The sequence below is a fragment of the Daphnia pulicaria genome, chromosome 3 (assembly GCF_021234035.1).
Source record: "Daphnia pulicaria isolate SC F1-1A chromosome 3, SC_F0-13Bv2, whole genome shotgun sequence".
Lineage (NCBI taxonomy): Eukaryota > Metazoa > Arthropoda > Branchiopoda > Diplostraca > Daphniidae > Daphnia > Daphnia pulicaria.
This window is the reverse complement of record NC_060915.1, coordinates 11,472,823-11,489,572: the sequence shown is the minus strand read 5'-3', so window position 1 is coordinate 11,489,572 and position 16,750 is coordinate 11,472,823. Positions and strand designations below refer to the sequence as shown.

The following is a 16,750-nucleotide window of genomic DNA, read 5'->3' as shown; positions in this document are numbered from 1 at the left end:
ATCACTCATTTCTGGAAAATATCAAAGGTAAACTGATGGCAGAGAAAATAGAAAGGATGGAAATGGAAATTAATTATGGCTGCCAAATCGGACGAACGTCGTGTGCTCTGGGAAATTTTAGTGACAACAACAACAACGGGGAGAAACTGTGAAGAGATGTTTTCGGTAACGGTTAACTGGTTTTCTAGTTGTTTAAGGGAAGACGATGGGTCGCTCAGAAAACCAGTGGGGGACTTTTGATGACAAACAACTCGACTCTTCTCGCTGCTGGATGCAAAAAAACTCGGCTGTGAGAGAAATACAACACCGAAAAGGAGTTCTTTCATTTAATTTTATTGTTTATATATTTTTATTTTTTATTTTATCTTCGCCCTGTTTGTTGAAGAAGGAAAAACAAGAGAGCGACGAGATTCGCTGCCTGCGGGCTTCTCTTTCTTCTCTTGCAACTCACCTGCGTTTCTAATACTAATTATCCATCCTTCCATCCTTTTTCTTTAGGTAGTCTTATCACTTCACAAAAATCTTCTTCAGCTTGCTCATTTACAAACAATTCAATCAACTGAATCACAGAGAAATGGAACTCGAGTTAAGATGAAAACAGCTTCCATAATATTATAGGCACGTAGTAACTGAAAAGTAGGTCTAGTGTCTCATAATCACAACTCTTTTGTCAATGGTTGTTATTTCATTTTTCACGCGGGAAAACAAAGAGATGAGCCGGACGAATATAATATTCGCACTCTACGATCTCCCCTTTCAAATCTAGACGGGGTCAAACTGCTGTGTGCGATAGTGTTTCGCCATTTTGTTTGTTGTCAGCGGCAAGTAACCGTGACATTTTCTTATTGGCGCTGATGTTATTCTTGTTTTATTCCCAAAAGGAAACTAGTCGGTGTGTCGCATTTCTTGTCGTCATCTTCAAGGGTTTTACGCAACATCAGACAGGCATTAGCAGCAGTAGCGGTATATCGCGTGACGGATATATTAGAAGTGTATATATTTCAAAGAAGAAGTACAATTACAGACTGCGCTGCTGATATTATAATGCATTGCACTCCAGTTGACGGGGAGGAAACGTTAGGCTTCAATGGCGTGTGTCTCCGGACGACCGCAACTGTGCGTACACAACAAATTTCTAGAGGAAAAAAGAGAAACGCGGGTTCACGCTCGTGCTGTCAGTCTTGAGAGACACATCCAGCTTTAATACTTGCCGAGCGACAGTATTTCCGAGAAAGAGCAAAAAAGGGCCCTCCTTTGACTATCGTACGGTATAATAACGGAATTTTTACATCAAAAGATTCAATAATCCTGTTCGTAAAGTTTGAAATCACGTTACAATATCTCAAATGGTCAAATGACCAGAGTTGACCGATCCTCTAGACCAGATCTGTGTGCATATTACATCAAGGCAGTTTGATATGCATAGCACCACACGGATCTCAGTTTAGTTGATTGGTGACTTTCCAAATAGGAAATAAAACTCGTTTGGGGGCTTCTTTTCTCTTGATTTCGAAGTTCACGCATCAGATTAACGTGTATGGTCATCGGACCGTTCGAAAATTTTCAGTCGAACATGAAACTACCCGTCATTATTCACGAGTGGCTTCGCGTTAAAAACGGATGTCCGGTTGGCTGACCGATTCAACACCTCGCATCACGCAAAGAGGAAACAGTCGAATCCGATTCAGACCAGCCCACAATTTAAACAAATCACGCCCGATTCTGAAAATGACAGCTCCCCATATTTATGAAATTCGAAATTTTGTATTGAAAACGTTCTTTTTACAAGTCCGATTACAGTTGGCACGAGGAGATTAATTAATTAAAAAGTTAAGGTGAGATACTGTGACAAATTTAGAAAATGACAAGTTGTGTTCAGATCGATTAGCGTCAACTATCACTTGTGCTGGCAGTGGCACCTTCAGTGGTTTCTTCCTCTTCTTCCGAGCCCAAAAGCCCCTAAAAGTAAAAATAGGAACAATTCAAATTGTGTTTGATTCAAAAACTTGTGCAAATGCTTACCTTAATCACACCAGCCAGATATTCAGCCTCTTCAGCCAAAGGTTTGAGGACACTATTCTCAGCTTTGAGAGCATTTATTTCTGTTTTGAGACTGTCAACTTCTAAATGCAGATGTTCATTTTCCTCCAAAGCTTCAGATAAAGCGACTCTTCTTCTTTCAGCCATTGTACTGTAGTATTCAACATCAATGTCATTCTCTGCTTAGCAAAAGAAGCATTAATACAACGAAAACGGAATTGATTTGAAATAAAATGTAAATACCAGCAGTTTTAGATTTGGATTCTTCCAGTTCAATTGGATCTGTCTGAACACCTCGATCCTCCACCATATTCTTTTTGGGTCCTGTATTACTGGTCTTGTCTTCAAACACCTGGATCTTTCCTTGAATTGACTGTGTTTTCTGTTTTGATTTAAGATCCTTTCCATGATGAATAATTTGACCATGAGAACCTACTAGTCCCTTAGTTTTAGCTGATGGCTGCAAGGTTTGCAATGTAACTCGTTGTGCAGCAAAAACCTATTGAAACGGGAAGACACTTGTCAGAACATGCATTCTCGACGAAAACTGATGGTAAGAATTGCAGAATTACCTCGTCCATGTCGGCTGAATCTTCAAGTGTCGTAGGTGGAATCCCTTTTGGTAAACTGTTCTCTTTAAAAGCCAACGAGGATTGATGCTTGGACATTTATCTTGAATTGAACTAGACTCTTAATTACGGAATTTGGAAATATGACAGCGTACTTTACAAGGAATAATGGCGCGTAAAAAGTGATTGCCAGATCTCAGTTATTAATGTAGCACGCACAGGGTTGTCGAGTATCAATAATCAATATCATCTTTAATTTAAACAAATTGAAAATGAAAATTTCAAAAGAAAAATGTAACATACCTATAAGTGTAAGCGGTGAAACCGGCAAAATTCAAAAGCACAAGATCTACTTTTGCTGCTTAATATTTTTCCAATGTTTTTGAAATTTGTAAATTCTACATTTACTGACATTAATCGTTAATTAATTTGAATAATGAATGATGAAAGTAAACGTAATAAAAATTAACTCAAAAACTGAATCAAAATCTTTGATCGCATTTATTTTTACAAAATCAAACATTCTCGTATTCGTACAACGCGACAGCTTAAATTTGGCGACATAAAAACAATTTCATATTGAGCCATTTTCTTACAAAAATTACAGTGGAGTGAGATTAAAGCTATTTAGTGTTAAAGAGAGAAAACGATGTACGATCAGGTGTTTTAACGTGGGTGAATCCCATGGGCTTGCTTATAGAACTGCCAGGTAAAGAAGGAGGCTTATTGAAAAAACTATTAAATTTTTGGCAGACATCTTCGACACCTTGTTGCAATTCCTCTTTCAATGCTCGAGCCGAGTTTTGTAGTTGGACTTGTTGGGGAAAAGCCGGAGGGATATAATGAGGATCAAAACGCGTTGCCATTACCGGCGTCGGCAAAGTAGCTACCGAAACAGTAGAAGGTTTTTCAAGATTAGGGTGAAAAGTGTTAAAAGACGAAGTTTTGGTTATCATTGAATCGCGAATATCATGGGTCGGGACGGAAACAACTTTGACCTCAGGTTTTGTACTTGATGGGAGTGACGATACGTCATAGCTGTTATTACCGCTTTCTTCGGCGCTTCCGCCTAACTGCATGGTTAGGTCAGATGAATCATTAGACGAGTCTTCTGTTTGCGTCTCTACATCTTCAGTTTGGGCTATTTGAGCCGGGCAGGCCGGTCGAAAACGATGGCGATACATTGTTAATAAGTCTGCTGGACGTTCCATATTCAATCCAACGTCGTCCCAATGCTCAAAATCCTTACGAAAAAAAAAATGTACAGTATAAATTATTGTTACAACGTTTTATCACTAAAGGAACATTACCTGATCAGTATTTTCATCAGCAAATGTAATTGAAGTTAGCCGGTAGCCATGAGTAAGTAAATATTCGTGAACTAGAAAATTAATGGCTCGTTGTTCGTACGCTTTCATGGGTTCTGGTGTACTGTGGTGTGTGACGAGATTATTTTGACTGCTTGTGCTCTCTGTTTCGCTTCGAGTGCTAGCATTCTCAAGTTCAACTTGTTGAGTTAGGTTTTCTCGTAAAGCGGTGATAGTCTCCTTAGCTTTACGCAGCTCAAATTCTAAAACAGCTACACGGTCTCCTCCAGCTCTATCACCATCCTCCGAAATTGGAGCAAAGTCCAAGGAATCCAGAGTGGTTTGACTCATGGATCGTACTACAATTTTGAGTAAATGATGTAACTTGAACCGTTATGATGGTAAAAAGCACTAAATTGACTAAAATTAAATACCAAGCATTCCAGAGGCTTTAGCAGATTTTTCAAAATTTCCTGGATTGGAGAAAAATTGCTTTAGGCATAAGATTTCATGACCTGCCTCACCCTGATGGAAGAAAACAAATGAAATATTATTGCAGTCAATTAGGCAAGAATGATTTAACATGTTGCACTAAATATGTTTTGAATAAATGTGTGGATACCAGTTCAGCATAGAGCTCAAGTGCTGTTAACAATAGTCTATCTTCAATTAATTTTGCCCCAAGTTCTTCATAGCATTGAATTTTACTGAAATCAAGCTTTGTTTTAAGGTGTTCCTTTGTTAATTGGAGGGAAGACAACTCAACGTTATTGCTGAATTGCTGTCTGTTGCTAAGTGGCAAGCTTAAATCCAGGCTCTTGGTCGACATCTTTCTAATAATATCAAATTTCATGAGATTAATTCATGCTTTAACAATTCTCTAACAACACACAGTTTGAATAACTTCAAAGTTTCAAATGAACGTTCTTATGTTACTAGCAAAGATCGTGAACACATGGTAGACTTATAGCAAATGACTGACAGCATCTAGATAATTAATAATTATCATTACTTCTTAGCCTACTTGTCACTAAATTAAACTTGGTGCACCACACTATAAACGACCATACAGAAATATTTCGAAGGTTTTTGACAGCAAAACAAGGACTCTGAATTAACGAACAGCTGACGAAAGACAAGCTCCACCCCTTTATCTGTGGCAGACGACGTTCTTTGCATCATGCTTCTAGCCTTCTATCTTCTATCATGCTTCTATCATACACGTGAATAAAACAAGGAAATTAAATTGCTTCCCTAGTTTTATAAAGATTAAATTACGATGTTTCGCTTTTGTGCCGCCGATGTACTTAATTGGAATCAGAAAAATGTGATTTCTCGGTGTCTAATCGTGTCTAATTATAATTGTCTGCGAGTTCGTTTATGTCATGCACCGAGACTGGGAGAAACAATCCACCATCATGAGACGAAGGGTACCGGTTCTTTTCATCTTTATCTTAATCTAGCATGTCCGTACATTGTGTCATTATTTACAGGGCGGAATTTACACCCGAAACCTGCGCGAAGTGTTGTCAACGAAACATTTCAATCAATTTCCCAAAAGCTAAAACTACCCTTTCTTAAGCCAGTTTACACAACCATTCCCATCCATGGAGAAAGCAGAGCATTTAAAACAGTTTTGACACTTAAATGGCCTGAAAAACAAAGGTATGAAAAATAGTACTTTAGCCAAATCTGATGTATATTAAATTTATTCAAAAAAAGTTTTGAAGCAATAGGGAAAAACAAGAGAGAGTTAGAAGAATTAGTTGCGAAACAAGCATTGACTGCTTTGCAAGATTCTAATATCATTTCAGCTACAGGAAAGCTAGTGTGTGAGCTCAACACTCACAAGACTTTTGTGCCTCCCAACAGTGATGAACCAACCCAACCTTCTGTTACTGAAAACGAAGAAGGTATAAAATATTTTTTAAAATCTAAGTACAATCTTATTATCTTCAAAATTAAAATCTTTCTGTAGAGTTTGCAGCTATTGAGGCCACATTTCCTAACTACAAATCAACTTTGCTTAATTGCTTCATGAAAATTTCAAATCACATGAAAGACGCCAATTTTATCGCTCGCCCGACATTTAAACATTTAAAAAGGAAAACAAACTCGAAATGGCAAGCAAGCTATAACTTGAAATGGCCCGAGGCAAAGGAGTTTTCGGGAGAGGGAACTACCCGTGCCGAAGCTGAAAAGTGATTACTTTTGTTCTTTAAATAATTAAAAGTTGAAAATTGACCAGTGATTTTTCTTATAGACGTGCCATACTTTCTGCTTTAAATTGGTTGACGACAAACAATCACTTACACAAAGATGGTTATCCGAATTTATATTCCAAGGAAGAGGTACGTACATGATATAAAGTTCTTAGTTTCCGATTATTCGAATGAATTCCACTTGTTTATTTTTTTCCTAGCTCCAGGAATTGAAAAAAAATACAAGCAATCCAGCTTCAGTTAAATTATCTCCAGTATTAGTAGAAGAGCTAGAAGAAGTGTTGAACGATTTCAAAATTTTAAAACCTCTGCTAGACGAAAATCGAGCAGTCTTTGAACGGGAAATTGCCGCCAGGAACTTGATTCGAGAAGATGAAGAAGGAATAGAGGAAGTAGAGGAAGAACTCGAGCTAGAAGAATCTTTAGGCAATTTACCCATTTCGTCAACTAACGAATGGAAATGTGATGATAACCAGGAAGTCCCAGTAGATCCACTTACAGGACGAAGACTTCCGGTATTAAGTCCAACAGAAATTAAAAAACGATGTGATGAGTTGTACCGTAGTGCACAAATGAGACTAGTAGAAAAATCCGGTCCAGTTATTCCTCATCTTCCAATTGCGGAAAAGCGTGATGAAATTCTAGATTTAATTGAAAAAAATCGCGTCGTTGTGCTAAGCGGAGATACTGGATGTGGAAAAAGCACACAGATGCCCCAGTATTTGCTGGATTCGTATGCACTCAAGCATCGTGGCACTGACTGCAATATTATCGTAACACAGCCACGTCGCTTGGCCGCTCTTTCGTTAGCGCAAACTGTCGCAGGTCATCGCGGAGAAAAAGTAGGTTGCATATATAGACCCACCTGTTCCATTAATCGTTACCCAGTCTTTATTTGAAGTTCTATTTCCATCTTAGGTTGGTGATAGCGTCGGTTACCAAGTACGATTAAACTCAGTGCTTCCCAGTCAAAAACAGGGTCGCATACTCTTCTGTTCGACTGGCATTCTTCTCCGAAGACTTCAAGCTTGTCCGAATATGTTAGGCATATCCCATTTAATTATCGATGAAGTCCATGAACGAGACTGTTTGACCGATTTCACGTTAGTCATCATCAAAGATCTTTTGCGAACAAATCCTTTGTTAAAGGTAAGAAAACTGTTGTGCATTTTTTCAACAATGAATTAAAAGTATCTTACATTAGGTAATACTGATGAGCGCGTCGCTAAATGCGGACTTGCTGTCGCGCTACTTTGATTCAGCGCCACTTACTCACGTCAGTGGAAGGGCTTTCCCTGTACAAAAACGCTTTTTATCTGAAATCAGACAGTTGACCCAAAGTTTTGGAAGTAGAATAAATAATGCCGTAACCCTGAAACCCATGGTCGACCAAGATTTACTAGTCAAACTGGTTCGCCACATTGACCTTAACAAACCTTCTCAAGGCTCGATTTTGGTTTTCCTACCGGGTTGGGCTGACATTAAAAACCTGCACTCTAAATTAAAGGTATTAATTAGTACCGTATGGTGTGCTTAATGTCCTTAATGTTATTTTATGTCGAAAGAGCAAAGATTGATTTTTTATGCTAATGTAGGAGTTTTATCCGAGCGAGGAAACTCACTGGATTTTACCGGTCCACTCAAGACTTTCACAAACTGAACAGGAACGGATATTTGATCGCCCCCCTGAAGGTGTCAGAAAAATTGTTCTGGCCACTAATATAGCTGAAACTAGTTTAACGGTAAATTTAGATTTTTGTATGGTGCTTCTCATATTGCCTTTACGCACATAAACTTCTCTTCCTCCAGATTCCGGATTGTGTCTACGTGATAGATCCAGGGGTTCATAAAGAGCTAAGGTGGTCATGGAAAATTTTTTTTGTAGATTCAGTTTAAAATGTTCGGCATCTTTTTTTTAGATACAATTCTCAGCGTGGTACAGCTGTTATGGAGAATCAGTGGGTATCCAAAGCCAATGTTCAGCAGAGAGCGGGGCGCGCTGGACGTGTTCAACCAGGAGAATCATTCCATCTATACTCACAAGAGAAGTTTGAAGAAATGGAGCCTTTCCCCCAGGCAGAAATTCTCCGAATTCCGCTCGAGAAGGTAGTCATGGACATTAAGGTAAAAATAGAACATTTCTGCACTGTTCTGGAAACCGTGAAAATAACCATTTTGGTCAATTAAGGCGTATGATGAAAATCTGAAATCAGTTGATTTCTTAAGCCGGACATTGGAACCTCCTACACATCGTTCGATCTACGACGCAATTCAAGAATTGCAGTCAATCGGTGCGTTGGACGAATACGAACGCCTTACACCACTGGGACGACGTATCGCCCAGTTTTCCACGCATCCTCGTTTGGCCAAATCACTAGTCTTTGCAACTCTTTTCCGCTGTCTCGATCCAGTTGCATCAATCGTGGCTGGCCTTAGTTCAGCTCGTGAGGGCTGGTCTGTGGAATCCACTGTCGAAAAACAACGACAAGTTATTCGGCAAGCCAAAAATCGGTTTCATTCAACAAGCGACCACCTGGCTTTGGCCAATTTAGTGAAACAGTTTCGTAACCAACGTGGTCGATATGAAGTTGATGAATTCTGCGATCAATTTCGAGCTAATCCCAAATCACTTTATTTTCTCAGAGGTATTACTAAACTAGTTGAACTAAAATGAAACGAACAAAATCACCCAATGCTTACCCATGGTTACAGGTGTTAGAAGTTTGTTAGTAGACCATTTAAAGGATGCGAATTTACTAAGTGATAGGCAGGACGCCGATTCTACTCGTCACCCGGTGAACATGTACGCGGACAATGAAGAAATGGTCAAAGCGGCTCTCCTTATGGGATTCGGCGATCGAATTCTCAGAGTACGTAGAGGAAGAATGATAAAAGGAATGATCAGATCCAATGAAACCGTCATTTTGAGCGAGTATGTTTTCTTTTATATTCAACGGCATCCAGAATGCTAAAAAATTGTTTTTCACATTTCCAGGAAGCATGGACCGGTTCATATTGTGCCAGATTCAGTCAACGCTGACGTTAAGAGAATTAATTCCGATTTTGTCTTCTATTTCAATGGCATTTTTTCAACGGAACGTAGAGCTTTTGGTAATGTTATGCAATCTATTTTTCCTTGCCCTAGTTAATTAATATAATGATTATTATTCTTGATTAAATTTAGTCGTACGAGATACAACCCAGATATCGAACATAGCTACGTTGCTGACTGCTGGAAAGTCGATTGCAAACGACAATTTAAACTCACGAAATGATTCTGTAAATATCGTTGTTGACGGTAGCAGAAACCTGAAGTTTGCTTGTTTGTCAAGGTTGGTTCTTTTCGAAATTCTTTTATGCTGCATAACCTCATTTTTGCATTCAAATTTAATCACAGGGAATCGGAGCTTTTAATGGGCCTTCGATACTCTTTGGGTGAAACCTGTGATTTTCTACTGCGGACTGCTGGATCACGACAAACGAATGATGTTGCTGCAACTGTAGGAAAATTTCATGGGCGACAGATTGAATTGCTTTCACGTTTGTTGTCACCAAAGGACGACTTTGAGTAATTAGATAAAATTAATTCTATAGTGAACAATTAATAATAAATTAATGATTTGTTATAAATTTGGTTTTAATTGAAGAATCTGTTAATCAAAGTGAATAATGCTAGTGCTATAAGTCGGTCTTGACTTAACGTTTATTCACGTACATGGTCCTAAACAAATTATGTACATCAGTAACTCAAAAGGGTTAAAGCGTTGAATTGCTAATATATGCCAATCGGCAGGAAAGACACACCAAACAAAACATATCGAATGAAGGAAATAAGGGCTTTTATGTTTACAATCAAAAATTGTGGTCTGCGTAACCTATCAGTGTCGATGGGAAAGTAAAGGACGCGTGAAGAGTCTTGAAATATGCAAGAACACCTTACTGCCATTTTCCATAGATTTACATCCCATACAGGCAAATGCTAAGCTCCTTATCTAATGCCAATAACAACCTCAAAAGACTTTAATAGTTACTTTTCAACTCTTCACACTGAATTGCGTTTTTAGTACTTAACATCTTTCCTTTTTCAAGGTGCGGTAGTAACGGTTAGTTATACTAATTAATTAAGAGCTTCTGGAGCAGGAACTTCGGGTATCAGCGATGTGAAAAAACCGACCAACAGGTTTAGGGCCACGTTGAAGCCGCTGACAGTGGCAGGTGCTGGTTGAACTCTGTCCGTCGCCGTATTAGTCTGTCGGGGATCAACTTCAGCACCCAAAGGATTGTTTGGTATTGCTTCAGCTCCATCAAGACCAGCCACTTGCTCAGCGTTCTCAATGACTTCTCTATTAGCCGCCACCTCAGCAGCAGCAGCCGCATTGGCGATGATTTCTCTATTGCGGTCGACAGCGTTTCGTCTTTGATGGAGAGCTTTTTGGTAGAAATAAATACCCGCGACGATAAGGGTAACTAACATGAAGCGAGGCAATGAAGAGTAGTAATACATAACTCCAAGCAGTATAGCCATCCGCGAAGTGATATAAACCCAATCAAGCCAATCACGAGCTTGTCTGGCACCATCGTCATCATCCTCTTGGGCAACACCGCCAACTTGGGGCAGTGGAGGACGTCTCTGTACCTGCTCTTGCTGTGGTCGGTTGATTTCAGCAGGGGCTGCGGGAGGAGGAGGTGGTGAAACGACCGGCGTAGAAACGGCAGGAGCAGTAGGACTCAAATATTGTTGGCCATTGCTGATGTGATGCATGTACTGCGCCCAATATTGTTGAGCGTACGTTTGTTGCCACCATAGAAGTTGCTGTGTGACTGGGTCAGCTCCTGGATTTTGATTGGCCCATACAGGGAATTGTCCGTTAGTTAAATCCCATTCTTGTTGTGGCTGTTGCATCCCTGCTGGGGTCGTTGAGGGCGCTGCAACACTAGCTGTATTGCGATGTCTTAATCCGTCTTCAACGACATTAGAAATGCCAGCCTTCAAATAATAATAATAATAAAAAATATTGTAAGTAATGTTGTTATAATTTCTAACGGTACATGACCAAATAAGAAACGTAACGCCAATAAGTAACGGGATTTCAAGAAATATTTAAATCCCCGATATTAGCAGTCATAGTTACACTTTAAAAAATCGCCTACGTTTAGTATGCCCACCGGTAAAATTGTGAAGGACCCATTGTTCTAATTTGATACAACCACACCCCACTAAGTGCCTTGCACAAAGCTAGTTTAAAAAGAATGAATATGAGCTCTATGAGCTGTTGGATGTCAAACTGTACCTTTATAATCAATGAGAAAAAAGAAACACTTACATTTGTTGTGTCAACTTGTTCACGGTTTTCAGCTGATGGAGTTCGTTTTAATGTGTACACTAAATGTAGTGTATGTGTCTGTTCATGGTCAAGATCTCTCAGGAAGTCCTGGAAGATCTCATTGTCTCGCAGAAGTTTACCTTGATAAATCAACCTTTGCTCTTCTGGTTTCTAAAAAAGATAAACATATGAAATGGCAGCTGAAACTAGTTTTATGTAGCTAATTTTCTTACTGGCTTTGATGGATATTGGTTTTGCAGATAGATCTTCAGCTGATTGACACTACTCGTTGATTCACCGCTGTAAACCACATCTGATAGCTTTAGGCTAGGAGTTTTTATGACCAGAGTGACTGGTGGCATAATTGCTGGCAAATACAGTCCAACTGCTGAACCTAAAAAGCAACAAAAAAAAAGTATCCTAAGGTTATTAAAATGCTAGATAGGCAAAGCTTCATATATTAGATAGATGGGGGTCAAAACTTCTTACAAGTGCATCTGCACTCAATAAATCATGGAACTGGTTTCAAGTTGAAACCAGATTCCAATGTGTGAATCTAGGAAAATTGGAGAACTAGATAACTTAAACAAATAAGGACACTTGAACTGATGACGCCTCCCAACTTTGCAAATAAAAAACGCAAAAATATGAAAACAAAATTGCGTCGTTTATGAAAACTCGAATTTGATATGTAAAACTCTAGTCGAGAACGATAAGAGACAAAGATGATTTCTTTATTTACAAGCTTACTTTTTTGAACAGAATAAAAACACTTCTTGTCGCTCGAAATCGAATGACGCAACTGAGTTCTCGCTGCTTACTGCCCGTCTCTGCTTAGCAGCAGACCACAGCTGCGAGGGTGTAGTACAGTGTACAACAACAAAAAATACAAATCCCCAGGCGAGCCTGTTGGGGTAGACTGTAGAGCTATCTGCAAGAAAGCATACAGAAATACAAAAACGAAAGTCATCTTCCATGAGGCCATGACACGATATATACAAACGTTGAAACCTTGAAGCTCCTGCTTTGGGATATGCTTTTCTGCTGTCGTGAAAGATTCATGGATATATGGCTTTAACTCCGCCTCAAAAAATTGTTTTGGTTTATAGTAAAGAAATGCGTAATCAATCAGAAGGAATAATCTCTTGATTGCCATGATGTTTTGCGAGGTTTTGCATGCTGGGTTTCCCCCCACACCGACAGGACGTGACACACTTAATGAAGGATGCTTCTTGAACGAGGTTATATAAAGATGTTAGAAGAGGATCTCTTTTTTTTTGTAGTTGATTGATTACCCTTAAAAAGTTTTTTTATTGCGCTGTTTTAAACTACTTTTTAAATTGTTCAGCAGACATTTATTGTTTAGAAATGCTTCGACGTATTTGTTATTGTTCTATTTTATTATCCTGCATATGTGTAACTACAAAATCGTCTGATGTATTTAAATTAATTTAAATGTAACGCTAGATTTCTAAAAAACATTCTCCCGCCCGAAAAAGAAAAAGTGCCTAGTCATGATCCGCCAATTCTACCTTTAAAAATCAAACAGTTTTCTTTTTTTAGCGAAATTTAATATTCAATATATATTCAGCATGCAGTCAAATACACTGCAACCATCTGTTTGAACACGGAATTGTCGCATTTGGTGTTTTACGTCATCGCAGTAAAAAAAAAAATAAGTAATCCGTTATACTCGTCGCAGCGTGATTGGTTGAACTTATTCGTCATGACGGGATTGGCCAACGTAATCAAACCAGTAGCTATCAAGACCGGTTTTGTTGAACTTGCGATTGCAGCTCCACTAAACATTATTTCCCGTTTCCGTATTATGTTGTTTTGTGTAGAAGTTTTATTGTATAGCTGATTTAACAGAAATGGATAAAAACATGCAGTCCACGTTTTCCCTTTTTGAATAAATGAATACAACGCAACGACAACCAATAATGTTTTTCTATGTTTTGTGATAATAGAATTTGAAAGGGTAGAAGTGGACAGAGAAGTTATCATTGCAGAAAGAGCCGTGTCATTTTCTATCTTGTGATACATTCATCATATATAGCGCTGTTTCTGCACGAATTTGGTGTGGAACTTTTTATTATTCCATTTTTTGTAGTTTCTTCGCTATCCGATAGAGGCGCTATTGCTCGGAGAAACTTTAAGCAGACACTGCCAGGCACAATATTATGTGTTTTCAAGGTCACATGCTGTTGTTTATCTTTTCATTTGATAGCAGACGAAAATAGTTCACTAAAAATGTTTTTAACTGCTGCTCTTTGACCTAATTAATACCGGGAATGCTGTAAGTCAATAATCCTGTATTCATTCATTTACTTCCACAGTAATGATGGGTCCGGTTTCATGGAAAAATGCGTCCACTTTGGTATAATCTTTCGATAATTAAAAAAATAATAATAACGTGGTAATGACAATATTTTCAATAGATCGTATTAGCTCGAAATCGCCTAAGTCAGGCAACGCACATTAAAGCCAATGAACAACAAAAAAAGCAGCCTGATTACAGTTGTATGTTATTGAAGCGTAGTTCTCAAAGCAAATTCTTTGCAAATGCCTTTGTGTTTCCTGGAGGAGCCATCGAGGTTGCAGACTTTTCACCATCTTGGCTAGAGCATTTCAATGAAAATGGCTTTAATCGAGAAAAGTTGACATCTGAATTTGTTGTTTCTAAGCATGACAAAGTCCCGCTGTATGGCAATGCTCCACATCCAGATTGCATTCCTGAAGTAGGTTATCGTATCAGTGCCATCAGAGAAACATTTGAGGAAACAGGTGTTTTGTTCTGTAAACCCATTCAAAGTCATAAACAGTCTAACAACGTCCTTAAAATTGACGATTTAATTGAATGGCAAAAACGTGTTCATCATAACCCAGAAGAGTTTCTTCTCTTGTGTAAAAAGTATTTTTTGCTTCCTGACCTTTGGTCATTGTATGAATGGTCCAACTGGCTTACCCCTGTCAACATGGGGCCAAAACGATACGACACTATATTTTATATTTGTGTTGTCGATGATTTACCTGACGTGCGAATCGACGGAAGCGAGATCATCGAACTTTTGGTGCGTTTAATAACCTTTTTTTTTATTTTTTCAAAGAAAACAAATCCAGTACACATTGTTGTTTCATAGTGGGCTGATCCGTGTAGCGCGGTTTGGAAGCACGTGCAAGGCCACATTTGGTTGGCTCCGCCTCAACTGTATGAACTCAGCAGATTAGCGCAAATCAATAGCGCCGAAGACTTGAAAATATTTTCCAAGAAAAGGCAGCTGGACGGTATCGAGCGTTGGCTTCCCATCCGCTGCAAAACCAAGAATGGGCATATTATGACAATACTTCCGGGTAGGAAAACTCTTTTCTCTGTTTCGTGTCCCTCTTGAATATGATTGTTGTTTGTAGAAATATGCCTTTGTTTGAACCTAGGCATACAAATGTGTGTGTACAAAAGAACGTTCTAGACAGGGCATATTTTTTCCATTGAAAGTTGTCGGTCGTAGACCGACTGATGTTATGCAAGTATGGGAACGTTGCGGTATTGTACGCGAGACTATCCCTTCTAAAGAGACTTGAAAACCTCCGAGGCCTGTTAAACAGTGGACTTGACCTCGTTTTTACGATAAAGTGCTGACGAAAGTGAAAGTGCTAACCATGTGTAGACAATGCTCAAACTTTCCAAATTGTACTATGTTTGATGAAGCAATTTTCTTTGCTTTTGAGTTTTTTACTTTTCCATTCGACTTTCTCTCGGTTTGCGACAGACATTTCTGATAATTTTGACCCCTTCTTTTTAGGTGATTCGCTTTACCCTGAAACCGAAGATACCCCTAGTGCAGATATCGAGGAAGATGATTCCAGCTCCGAAGCCACGTCAAAGAACAGGATTAGTTTTTTCAGTCCAAAACTCTTCCGCATCGGTTGTAACATCGTCGATCCACGTGGTCATAAGCAGCCCAGAGATTTGCTCGAGGAAATAAATGACAGCACTCTTCAATCGAATATGTAAATTACTCATCAAAAAAGGTAATTTACATAAAAACAATTGTTAAAAATCCTCAGCTCTGCGTATAAACTGGTAATATTCACTTGAAATCACCCTCGAAAAAGGAAAAATTGCCAAAACTGCATTTGTTATCGTTAAATGCTCGTTTTTCTTGATAAAATTATGTACACATTTGCTTCGTTTCTGTATACTGTGCAGCTAGAAATGAATAAGGCAGTGTTGCATATTCGAGAAAACTTTCACCTATCCTCATTTGCCCTGCAGGAGGTCGTGATCACATCTTTTTGGTGTATACGTACGGTGACAATTGTATGCTTTTGTGATAACGTCCCTCAGCATGACTACTTGCATAGCGATATCCAACTTGATGTCATCTAACTTTCCATTTTGGTTCAAAAATGTCAATGGCCCTTTGGTGATTCGTTTTTTGTTTCTCTCCTTTTTTTTCTTATGTTCTTACAATAGAAGGAGCTATATTTTATCGCGAAAAAAAGAACTTGGTTATGAGGTGTCTTAGTAATGTGAAGGGATCTGATGTGCGCTGATATGCGATATTTTCTCTGACTTTTTTTCTCCTTTAGCTCAAGTGACAGCTAAGAGGTCATCGACACTAGCCTACATCCTCGTGCCGCACATAAACAAGATTCTACTTAGACAGAGGACAGAAAGGCAACTCTGAAAGAAGGTAACTGCCTTTTTGGTCAGGAAAGTTGCCTTCTCTTTTTTTTTTGATCTGGTAAGATCCGAGTGGGGAAGATGGCCTTGAAGTTAACTTTCCCCATCTCATCCCAAAATTAGGCGGAGCCCATAGAGCCGTGTGATTACGAAGGACCTTTGTAATCGGCTATAAGTGAGCCAAGAGTTTGCAGGTGCCTTCACCTTTTTAAAATTTGCCTTTTTGACTACGAACTACGAAGGCCTACAAATAACGGGATTTCCATATTTTTACGAAAAACTACCAAAGAAACTATGAAACTGAAAAGCTCTTTGGTTTATCCGAACTTACGTAATTTATTTCAGCTTTTCGGGGGTTTTTTTTCATCACTCAAGACAACAAATAATTCATCACTTCATTTTCTAACTGAAATTCTTCTACACAGATGAGATAAAGCCCAACTTTTACAGTAAATGAAACTGCACATGGTCGTATAAAGTCCGAAGTCCCCCCCCCCATAACTATTACGCAAACTGCAAAGGTCTGCCAAAAGATGGTCAATGCGGGTTCTGTACAAATGTGGTACGTATATGTTGTAACGTTTCTAAATATATCATAGCT

General features: G+C 38.8%; 5 protein-coding genes across 8 annotated transcripts; 2 read left to right on the top strand and 3 right to left on the bottom strand.

Annotated features, from left to right (window-relative positions):
* Nucleotides 1-1,744: 1,744 nt before the first annotated feature.
* LOC124328770 (geminin-like) lies at nucleotides 1,745-2,769 on the bottom strand. The gene is made up of 4 exons (XM_046787608.1): nucleotides 2,613-2,769; nucleotides 2,284-2,539; nucleotides 2,023-2,219; nucleotides 1,745-1,959 (listed from the first exon to the last, which is right to left on the bottom strand). The coding sequence occupies exons 1-4, from the start codon at nucleotides 2,706-2,708 to the stop codon at nucleotides 1,891-1,893; spliced, it is 618 nt and encodes a 205-aa protein (XP_046643564.1). The 5' UTR covers nucleotides 2,709-2,769; the 3' UTR covers nucleotides 1,745-1,890.
* A 322-nt stretch (nucleotides 2,770-3,091) lies between these two features.
* On the bottom strand, nucleotides 3,092-5,071 carry LOC124328739. Of its 4 annotated transcripts, none has more exons than XM_046787569.1 (5): nucleotides 4,941-5,071; nucleotides 4,539-4,749; nucleotides 4,351-4,441; nucleotides 3,920-4,275; nucleotides 3,092-3,853 (listed from the first exon to the last, which is right to left on the bottom strand). In XM_046787569.1, exons 2-5 carry the CDS (start codon nucleotides 4,743-4,745, stop codon nucleotides 3,233-3,235), a joined length of 1,275 nt encoding a protein of 424 aa, XP_046643525.1. In that variant the 5' UTR covers nucleotides 4,746-4,749; nucleotides 4,941-5,071; the 3' UTR covers nucleotides 3,092-3,232. The 4 variants fall into 4 exon arrangements, with proteins under 4 accessions (XP_046643525.1, XP_046643526.1, XP_046643524.1 ...); XM_046787570.1 differs by having other exon boundaries at nucleotides 4,929-5,051; XM_046787568.1 differs by having other exon boundaries at nucleotides 4,872-5,005.
* A 27-nt stretch (nucleotides 5,072-5,098) lies between these two features.
* Nucleotides 5,099-10,143, top strand: LOC124328702 (ATP-dependent RNA helicase DHX30-like). Its single transcript, XM_046787508.1, has 16 exons — nucleotides 5,099-5,346; nucleotides 5,410-5,581; nucleotides 5,639-5,829; nucleotides 5,895-6,117; nucleotides 6,180-6,267; nucleotides 6,339-6,980; nucleotides 7,057-7,287; nucleotides 7,343-7,645; nucleotides 7,734-7,880; nucleotides 7,948-7,997; nucleotides 8,058-8,262; nucleotides 8,327-8,783; nucleotides 8,851-9,070; nucleotides 9,134-9,249; nucleotides 9,323-9,470; nucleotides 9,536-10,143. The coding sequence occupies exons 1-16, from the start codon at nucleotides 5,196-5,198 to the stop codon at nucleotides 9,708-9,710; spliced, it is 3,519 nt and encodes a 1,172-aa protein (XP_046643464.1). The 5' UTR covers nucleotides 5,099-5,195; the 3' UTR covers nucleotides 9,711-10,143.
* Nucleotides 9,824-12,454, bottom strand: LOC124328750 (homocysteine-responsive endoplasmic reticulum-resident ubiquitin-like domain member 2 protein). The gene is made up of 4 exons (XM_046787584.1): nucleotides 12,213-12,454; nucleotides 11,696-11,856; nucleotides 11,463-11,633; nucleotides 9,824-11,125 (listed from the first exon to the last, which is right to left on the bottom strand). Exons 2-4 carry the CDS (start codon nucleotides 11,822-11,824, stop codon nucleotides 10,256-10,258), a joined length of 1,170 nt encoding a protein of 389 aa, XP_046643540.1. The 5' UTR covers nucleotides 11,825-11,856; nucleotides 12,213-12,454; the 3' UTR covers nucleotides 9,824-10,255.
* A 1,224-nt stretch (nucleotides 12,455-13,678) lies between these two features.
* On the top strand, nucleotides 13,679-15,710 carry LOC124328752 (acyl-coenzyme A diphosphatase NUDT19-like). Its single transcript, XM_046787586.1, has 4 exons — nucleotides 13,679-13,842; nucleotides 13,904-14,536; nucleotides 14,606-14,816; nucleotides 15,266-15,710. Exons 1-4 carry the CDS (start codon nucleotides 13,804-13,806, stop codon nucleotides 15,475-15,477), a joined length of 1,095 nt encoding a protein of 364 aa, XP_046643542.1. The 5' UTR covers nucleotides 13,679-13,803; the 3' UTR covers nucleotides 15,478-15,710.
* Nucleotides 15,711-16,750: the final 1,040 nt, after the last annotated feature.